Genomic DNA, 9,436 nt, shown 5'->3' on the forward strand with positions numbered 1-9,436 from the left:
TGGGACACAGTGTAGGCACAACCCACTGCACCCGCAACCAGGTCTTGGGGAGCCTGCAGGCAACATGGAGAGCTGCCCCGTAAGCACCCGCCCCCAGTGCTGCTCCCAGACCAAAGCACTCACCCACAGCCCCCGTGGCCTCTCAGAGCCACCTGGACCACGCTTGCCGCGGTGCTTGTTCCCCACTTGCCACGAGTCCATCTGCCCCGGCAGTCTCACCCCACTGATGAGCAGAGGCAACCCCCACAGGGAGCACACAGGCATAGCAGAGTCAGCCCAGCCCACACCATTGCTTGGGGTTAGGGTTATCATAGCAAGTAAAAAGGGCACTTTCTAAGGTGCCATAGGAGATGCAAGGGCCTGCAGAGAGGAGCCACCACCCCTCAGAGCCCACCACTGACAGACCAGGCCATGGCCCCCAGCCCCCCTCAACATGGGCAAGGCACCCCTGCCACCACTGCAATGGGGCTGAAGCTAAACACTCTTCCAGGGGCAGTCCAGTAAGGGCAGCACAACCCTGGGGCACACAGCACCAGGGGACAGAGCCACTGAGCTGGATGGGGCCAAGCCCTGGCATCAGCCCTCCATGACTCCAGGTGCCCTCTCGTGGAGGCTTCAGCAACACCAGCCCTGCAGGCACAAGCAAGGGCTCCCACAGCCACCCCCATGGTTGGCCAGCCTCTAAAGGCAGCTGGAGCCTGAAGCTGCCCCAGCACCTCTGGGGCATTGCCTGTCATGGCCCTCCACTGTCTTGAGAGCCGGAATCCCATGTCCAGGCTGCAGCACTCACAGGGGGCAAGATGCCACCCCAGGGGCCTTGTATACAGGGCTCAGCCAGCACTTGATGTGCATCAGGGAAGAGGAACAGCCATCTGGGGGCTCAGAGCTTTCTCTTCCTCTTTACCTAACAGCCCCCACTATGTGACAGCAGCACTGACCCATGCACACAAGGCAGGGCTCAGCGCACAGCCAACTGCTTGGACAAGAGCCTTTGGCAGTTCAAGCACCCCCACTGCCCACCCAAACTCAGGGAGGCTGCAAACCTCAGTGATGGGGGCAGTGACCCATCAGGCAACACAACACTCAGTCACCATGAGCTGGATTTCCACCTGCCCACCAGGGGCACCTCCCCTATAGGGCCCAGTGGAGGGCTCCACTCTACAACCAGCCACACAGGACCCTAAGGGCCCCAGCTCCTGGGGCAAGCAGTACCATGTGGGAGATGGGTGCTGCTGGCCACCACCCAGAACTCCAGGCCTCTGACACTTGCAGGCAACACAGGTTCAGCCAACCCCAGGCCCCCATGGACCTCCAGTTACCACCTTTGCTGGATCTACTGTGACACTATAGCCCCCATGGGGCTGTGGTGGCCTGGGCACTGCCCACAGGCAGGCACTCCTGGAGCCCCACCAGCACCAGCTGCCCCCACAGGCCTCTCTTGCACACTGGAGCTGGCAACATGGGGCTCCTCCTTTCTCTGGCATCTCCTGCTCCAGCAGCACCACACAAAGGCTGCCCTCTAGCCCAAAAACAGCCCCATGGGTCCAGGTGGCTCAACACACTGGCTCTTTCCAAAGTGAGGGCTCCAGGTAGCATGACACCCCACTGAGGGTGTATCCAGCAGCCACACCAACCATGAGCTGCCCAGCTAGCAGCCACAGGTACCCACAGCCTGAGGGCCAAAAAGACTGACCCCAAGCACAAGACTTACCTCAGGTCCCCCTACAGCTTGAGTGCTCGGTGAACATCAGTTGTAGAACACAAGGGCCCTCTTCACTGCATCCCAGGTGGATAGTTGCCTTGGGAGGGAGCCCAGAGACCCTGGCACAGTGTAAGCCAAGAGCCAGGTAGTGGCCAGGGCAGCACAGAGTATGGCCAGAGAAGACCAAGACAAGAAAGGCCACAGAGGCCCGGAGGGCCCAACTCTGAGGCTGTATATGCACAGGGGGGTCAGCTCATGACATTGGCAACTGTATGACTGACCCTCCAGGAGGGGAGGGCAAGCTCCCTGAGGAGCCACACCACTGAGGTGTGCAGCTGTGGACACTCCATCAACCCCAACTTGGTCTGAGGCCAGCACCACAGCAGGCAGGGCCACAGGGACACAAGGCCAGGGCAGCACCCGCTGCTCCTTTCAGGGCATCAGAACAGCGAGGCACACTGGGGGCCAGGCCCTGTAGACAAGCAAACAGGAGCACAGAAGAGGAGCAAGTCCTGAGCCATTGGGGCACACAGTAGAGGCCACAGGCAGGGGCTGAGGGCCCTGGAGCACACAGAGGCATAGCCGCAGAAAACATGCACCCGCCAGGACACCCGCCTCCTCCCAGCCCCAGTGCTCCACATTCACAGCATGGGGAGCAGCCACCAACAAGGGTGTTGGCGCAAGGTCTGACCCAGCAGCAGCCTCAGGCCGGAGGCATTTTCTCTACAAGTCCGTTTTTGCTTGAGCCCGCCTTGTGGGCACAGGGTTCCACATCTGACAAGGCGCCCCTCACAGGAAGGGCTGGTGCAGGCCCCAGGGCTCACCATAGCAGTTGGGGGGCTAAGTGTTATCCTAGTCTTGAAACAAGACTTCCAACCCCACTGGGAGTGCCCCCCTCACCAGCTCGAGGTGTGGGGTGCGTTGTGGGTGCAGTGTTTGCATTCTGCGTGACGCACCACTACCCTGATCAGGTTTTGGGGAACGTGCAGGAAACTCACAGCCCTGCCGGGCAGCACCCCCAGCTACTCCAAGATGGAGACGCTTATTGCAGACTCCGCGGCTTCTCAGAGGCTGAGCACCGGTCTGGCCATGGCGCCTGTTGCCCGCTTGGCACACTCACCCCGCCTTTGGGCAGCGGCAGCACCCGCCGGGAGACCGTGTGTGGCAGCCGGCTGTGCTTCCACCGTGGGCGGGTGCTGCTGCGGCGCGCGGTGCGGAGCTCTGAGACACCATAGCGAGGGCGCGGGTTTGCGGAGACGCCCGAAAACGGACACCGGCGAGGGCACGCGCGGGGTTCCGCCCCAAGAGAGCAGCCGCTGATACTCTGGCGGCAAAAAGCGCCGATTTGGGGCCAGAAAAACCTCAGCGCCCAGGGGCGGGGCCGAGCCCGCGGGCCCCTGGAGCTGCGGCCCGAACCCCGGCCCCTTTGCCCCGCGCGACCCCTTTGCCGCCTCCCCGCACGACCCCTTTGCCACCTCCCCGGTGTGCGCGGGGGCTTCTGGTCGACCTCGGGCCAGAGGAGGAGCCGGGGCCCCGCGGCGGGGCCACCCCAGCCTCGGCCGTCTTGGGGGACTCTCCGCACTTGGGGCGCTGCCGGCCCGGCTCCCCCCGCGGCCCTCCCCCAGGGCGGCTCCGGCCCGACCCCGCCGGAGACCCGAGTCCTGAGACTCCGGGATCCTGGGATCCGGCCCCGGGCCCCTGGCTTCAGCCCACGCGCCGGCCCCGATTCGCGGCCCCGGCCCCGGTCTTTCCGCGGGTTCGGCGCGAAGCTCGCACCTCGCGGGTCCCGCCCGCCCCCGCCCGCGCGACAGCCCCGGCGCCCGCCCCCCGCGACAGCGCCCGCCCCAGGTCCCCGGCCGGCTGCGACGAGTTCGCGGGGGGCTCGGCCCCCGCCCCCCCTCACTCGCGGATGCTGTGCCGGCTCCGGCTCCAGACACCCCAGGCTCGCGGCTCGCGGCCTCGTCCCCGTTCAGGCGCCGCCCCCACCCGCAGCACTCGGCCCCAGCCCCCGGCCCGACCCTAGGGTCACGGACCCCGCTTGATTCGCGGCCCCCGACCCCGCGGCTCCTGCGGGAGACTTGGGGTGAACAGCGGCGGCATCTCCTACCTCCGGGCGCGGCAGCGGGGCTGGACCCCGGTGGTCCCTCACACCCCCGGGGCTCCCTCCCCCGGACGGTACGCGGCAGTCGGGCCGACGGAGATGCAGCCCCGGGCGCGGGACAGCCGCTGCCTCCCCCGGGACCCTCCCGCAGAGGTGCGCCCCGCGCTGTGCAGGTCCCGGTGGCCTGCGGGAGGAGGCGCTGCCCCCGCGGAGAGCTGGTCGACCCGCGCTGCGCGCAGCCCCGGCGAGCTCGCTGCCTGGCCTCGTACAGCTGCGCTCACAATCCCCCGGCGTCGGACGCCTCGCGCGCAGCCCGCCCGACCGGCCCGTCCCGCCCGCGCGCCCCGGCCTCCCGGAACCGCGCGCCGGGCGCCGCCGCCAAATCCACCCCCTTCGCGGGTGGGCGTGGGGGGTGGGCAGGCGCCGTCTACGCGGCCGTCAGGGGGCGCCCACGCCCCCCACTCCAGCCCGGCTCCGCCTCGCGCGCGGCTCTAGCTGGTCCCAGCGGCCGCGCTCCCGGGGAGACGCCGAGACCGGGCGGCCGAGGCGAGGCGGTGGGGTCGGCGCGCACCAGCACGAGCCACGCGAGGACGCAGGACACGACCCAATGGCCTCGGACCTGGGAAGCGGGGGCGGAGGCGGCGGGGAGTCCCTTCCCCGTCGGCAGGAATTGGGGAGCGGGTGTCTGGCGCCCGCCTGGGGGCTGGGGGCGGCCCCGAGGTCAGGCTTCTTGCTGGGCGGCCGCCGGCGGTGGCCTCGGGCCCTCCCCTGGGGTCGCTCCGCCTGCGCGGCCACCTTTGCGCGCGCGCCTCTGGGGACAGGGCCGCCCTCCGCGCCCGCCGGTGTCCTCAAGGCTCGGCTCAGCTGGGGGTACCAGGACCCTCCTCTGACGCCGAGCCTCGCAGCTGCGCGCACGGTCCTGGGGAGGCTCCCCGGCGGGGCGGCTCCTTGGGGCCCTCCCAGCCGGCTACTGTGTGCCAATGGCCGGGCGCAGGAAAGAACCGGGACGCTTGCCTTCTGACTTGGAGGGCCCCCAGGGCTAGTGCTGTGGATGCTCACCTGCATCCTTTCACCCCAGGACTTATTCTTCCTGAGGGCCCACTGTGTGCTGAAGCCCGGGTGACATCCAGAGTACAGGGGAGATTCAGGCCCTGGGCACCAGGGCCAGGCCAGGGCTTTCCCCACTTACTCATTTCCCCTGATGTTTTCTGAGGACCTACTGTGTGCCAGGGCCAGTGCAGGTGATGTTAGAACGGAAGCAAAAAGTCCAACAGTCCCTGGTTCCTTGGCTGAGCTGAGCTGAGCTGAGTGGCCTCCCCGGTCTGGACTCTCCTCCTCCAGATATACACCCGCAGATCCCTGGTGCTTAACTTATTTTCAAATAAATCATGTTTTTCAAACTTTTAGGGGTGGAACAAGGGAACCTGAATATGGATTGTACAGGGATAAGAAGAGATTCATTCTGTTGGGATGACGTTGCGGTTGTTTAGGAGATGATTTTGGTTAGACACGCAAGCAAAGGTATTTACCACCGAAGCGAGGTCAGATCTTATAATTTATTTCAAAATAAATTTGGAAACAGACATTTCCATGACCTATTTTAAAATCATTTATCTGTTATAAAGCCTAGTAAACTCTTGTTTTTCTTGGTAATGTTTTAAATTTCAAAGATGTTGGATTAGGGAATGCACCACACTTTACACTTTTCAGTATAATTGGAAAATCTCGTTTTTTTAAACGTGGGATTTTTGTGTAGACCTGTTGTCCTAGACACAGGGCAGTTCGTCAGTTGACGTTGTGCCCAGACTGTGGGCACCTCGGGGTGCCCCATGTGTAGGGTGTCAGAGAATGAACGGGATCCCAGGGGCCGCCCCTGGGGGGGCACATTCAGGCAAATGAGCCAATATTCACACGAACCCTCGCTTACCCGGACTTACGGGGAAATAGGGCAGAGGCGGCCAGGGGACCACAGACATGGTGCCTGGGGGGGCCCTGGGAGGACTCTGGGGGGACTCGGTGCCTCTGAGGGGGACTTAGCACCTGGTGGGAGCTCAGTGCCCGGGGAGGGGTGGCTGGTTATTTTTAGACTGCACAAGTTGCGCAGCACGGGGCTGTGACCGGTGAGATGATGTTGGGGTCCTGCTGTGATTATGGCTCCGAGGGAGGCCGCGGCGGACCTGCGCCCAGTGGGCCACCGGTGCTGCGGCAGCGGGGCGCCCCGAAGGCGGCGGCTTCTGGAAGGGGGGGGGTCCTTCGGTGTGGTGCCGCTGAGCCTGGAGGGCCGAACCCCCCCCCGCGCCCCCAGGGCTTCCCGACTCCGCCGCCATGCTGTCTTCACCCTCCAGCCCGCGGGAGGTGCCGGCGCGGCCAGTCGCTCCGCCTCGGGGCCGCAGCCCGTGCGTCCCGTCCCGCTCCCGGCGGCTCCGCCGCAGTCTCGGTTCCGGACCTGCAGGGCAGAAAAGGGAAACCCGAGCCGGTGCCCTTCGTGCCGGGAGCAGCAGCTTCGTGGGGAGCTGGCGGAGCGGGGGCGCGCGCAGGGAGGCGGGGCCCTGGCCGGGGCAGGGCGGGGCGGGGCGGGGCGGGGCGGGGCGGCGAGGGGAGCGGGGAGCGGGGCCCAGGCCCGGGCAGGGCGGCGCCGGGTAGCGGCGGCCACGCGGGCGAGGGTCAGATCGCGCAGGGCCCCGGGCGCTGCGGGCGCGGGCCGGTGTGGGCCCCCCCCGTACTGGGGTCCCCGCGCCCTCCTGCTGCACCCCTCTCCTCCCGGGGGAAGCAGCGGGCGTCGGGGAGAGGACTGACGGACGGGCGGGCGGGCGGGGGAGGGGAGGAAGGGGCTGGCTTGGGGGTCGCCCCGCCTCTGCACCCCGAGGGAACAGACGCGCACTCGCGCAGCCGCGCCCTCCCCGTCCGGGTCCCGCGCCGCGGGATAGGGACGGCCTCCGCGTGGCGCGGCGAGTTCGGGCCGCTTCTCCTCGGCCCGGAGACCCCAGTCCCGGCGCGTGGCCGGGGGGTGGGGGGCGAGGCATCCAGGAGGCGCCCTTGCCCGGGAACTACAACATCCAAGGCGCCGCGCCCGCCGAGACTACCACTCCCAGAAGCCCGAGGCGGGCCGGGAGCGGGGCGTGTCCGCGGGGGCGGGGCCTGGGGCGGGGCCCGCGCGAGGACCAGAGAGGCGGAGGCGCAGACCCCGAGTCACACAGCGGCCCTCGGCGCCCTCCGCCCGACAGACGCGGCCCTCGCGCGCCCCAGCTGCGCGTCCAGCCCTCGCCGGTCACCTCGCGGGCTTGGCCGATTCCCCACCGCTGGGACGAGCGATTTCCCCGCAAACGTCGGGGGCTCCCCAGTTCGAGCACGGGTGACGATGACAGACCCGCCCGCGCTCCGACGCCTGCAGCCCCGCACGCTTGGCTCGCCGCCAGCGGGACCCCGAGGGGGCAGAATAGGGGGGCGCCGGGGGTCTCCGGGGGAAGAAGCGCCCAGGGGTGCCCGGGAACCGTCTCGATGCGCAGCGAGCTCTCGCCCCGCCGCCCCCTCCTTCCCGCGCCCGCCGCGGGGTCTGTCCTGGGGACGGGGCGGCGCCTTCAGGGACTGGCCCACGCGGGGAGCGCGGCGTCTGTGCCGAGAAGCTTCTTCCCCGGCGAGCCCCAGGGTCCCCGCGGGCCTCCACTGACGGGACGAGGCCACCGGCGGGCCGGGGTCGCCCTCGAGACGGACTGACGGACACGAGCGCAGCCGCCGCCGCCGCCCAGACCGAGTCCACTAGTGGGACCGGAGCCTGAGCAAGTGCGCGGGACCCCCCAGGCTCAGGAGGCCGGGCAGGAGGGGCGAGGGGTGCAGGGAAGGTCCGCGGGCGCGCGCGGGCTCTCGGCACAGTCACCAGGTCATGTTGGGGCGCGGAGGCACCAGAGGCGGGCGGGTCAGGCTCCTCGGCCGGGCGGGCGCTGCGTCGGGGACGAAAGTGCAGCCGTGCCCTCAGCTCAGTTTTCCGGGGCCAATAGTCGGGGCTGGGAGGCTCGAGGCCCCCGAGCCCGGAAAGCAGGGGAGCCCCTCCCCGGAGCCCCGCCCTGGACGCCGAGGGCCGCGCTGGGCAGGACGCTCTCCCCGGACGCGGCTCCGTGGGCGCGAAAGGGCCGCGACCCCCCCCCCCGAGACCGGGGCCACAGGTGCAGGTGACCCCTTGGACTCACTTCCTGCCCTGGGGGGGAGCCTGAACCCCGCCTCTGTGGGCCCCCACACGGAAGGAACCGGCGCCAGATGTGCGGCTGGAGCAGGAGACGCGAGAGAGGCTGCGTGGAGGGGCCTCCCCAACCGCCCTCCGCGTCCCCCCTTCTCCCCATCCTCTCCGCTCACCAGTGGCTCCCCAAGGCCGACAGGGCCCCCCAGCGCGCCCCTCTCGGGCAGCGCGCCGGGTCCCGCACCTGGAGACTCAGGAGGCGGCGGGGGCCCGCGGCGGGAGCAGAGGCGCTTCCTGGCCGCGCTCACCGAGTCCGGCAAGGAGAGCGGAGCGGGCGGGGATGCTGCGTCCTTCTCGGGGCCGTGGACTCTCTGGCCGGGCCGCGGTGGGGCTGGCGAGGCGGGGACGGGGCCACGCGCAGGGAACTCGGGCCGGCGGGGAAGGGCTGGACGCGGGGGCTCCGGGGCTTGTTGGCCGGGAGGAGCGCAGGGGCGGGCCCATCCCTGAGCGTGCTGGACTGTTGACTCTCCCTGTGGTGTCACAGTGCGCTCCCTGCAGGTGTTCACCTTGTGTTCTCCTCACGGGTGAGGGGTAAGGAGAGGGCATGTCATTAATATGTTTCTTCCGTGGTGGGATCACAGCACTGCCAGGATTCTCCACTTTCAACATTTAACACTAACATAAGGACTTTCCACGCCATTAAAGACTGTTCAGTGTTACTGTATCTAGCTTTTACATTTAATTTTGTGTATATTGGGGGTTTTTATTTGGATAGTTTTGAATCATTTTACTGTAAATAAAGTGTTATTGAACATTGTTACACATACAGATTTATCGGAATTTGAAAGCATTTCCTTAGGTCATTTCCAAAATTAAAATTACTATTTCCATTGAAAATGTATTTTAGGGCCTCCCCAGTGGCGCAGTGGGTTGGGCGCAGCCTGTGGAGCTGTCCGCAGCCTCCGCAGCGCCCGGTCAATCCCGCCGGCCTTGGAGCAGCCCACATGACGTGCAGACCCCTCGTGTCTCCCGGCTGCGCCCCTCAGCAGTGTGTTTCAGTCAGTTTGTCTGTTCTGCCCCCAACTCTGTCTCTGGTGAAACCTCTCTAACACAACGCCCATGTCTGGCTTACAACCCAGTTCTTGAGTGCATAAATAATCTTTTAAGATTTACTTATTTATGCACACAAGAACTGGGGTACAGGCCAGAGTTGTGGGGGGTGAGAGGATTCATCAGAGACAGAGTGGGGAACAGAACAGGCAGACTGACTGACTGAAATGCACTCTGAGGGGAGCAGCGGGCATGACACGAGAGGTCTGCTTTGCCATATGTGGAACCTTCTCTGGCCAGCCGGGATCGAACTGGTGCTGCAGAGGCTGTAGACAGCTTCACAGCGCTGTGCTCAACCGCCTACACCACCAGGGGAGGCCCTGTTTTATATACAATTCTTAACACATCTCGC

General features: G+C 66.6%; 1 protein-coding gene across 1 annotated transcript; it reads right to left on the reverse strand.

The window, feature by feature from the left end:
• Positions 1-4,230: 4,230 nt before the first annotated feature.
• On the reverse strand, positions 4,231-8,475 carry LOC129145572 (translation initiation factor IF-2-like). Its single transcript, XM_054693963.1, has 4 exons — positions 8,472-8,475; positions 8,151-8,440; positions 6,142-6,249; positions 4,231-4,422 (listed from the first exon to the last, which is right to left on the reverse strand). The coding sequence occupies exons 1-4, from the start codon at positions 8,473-8,475 to the stop codon at positions 4,231-4,233; spliced, it is 594 nt and encodes a 197-aa protein (XP_054549938.1).
• Positions 8,476-9,436: the final 961 nt, after the last annotated feature.

Source organism: Talpa occidentalis, unplaced genomic scaffold (assembly GCF_014898055.3).
Source record: "Talpa occidentalis isolate TD23 unplaced genomic scaffold, MPIMG_talOcc4v2.1 talOcc4.13, whole genome shotgun sequence".
Lineage (NCBI taxonomy): Eukaryota > Metazoa > Chordata > Mammalia > Eulipotyphla > Talpidae > Talpa > Talpa occidentalis.

Coding starts and splice junctions, on each gene's coding strand:
- LOC129145572 (XM_054693963.1), bottom strand. Junction 6,250..8,150: donor TCGGCCTTGGGGAGCCACTG/GTGAGCGGAGAG, acceptor TCTGCCCTGCAG/GTCCGGAACCGAGACTGCGG. Junction 4,423..6,141: donor CACCTCCCGCGGGCTGGAGG/GTGAAGACAGCA, acceptor CCCGCTTCCCAG/GTCCGAGGCCATTGGGTCGT.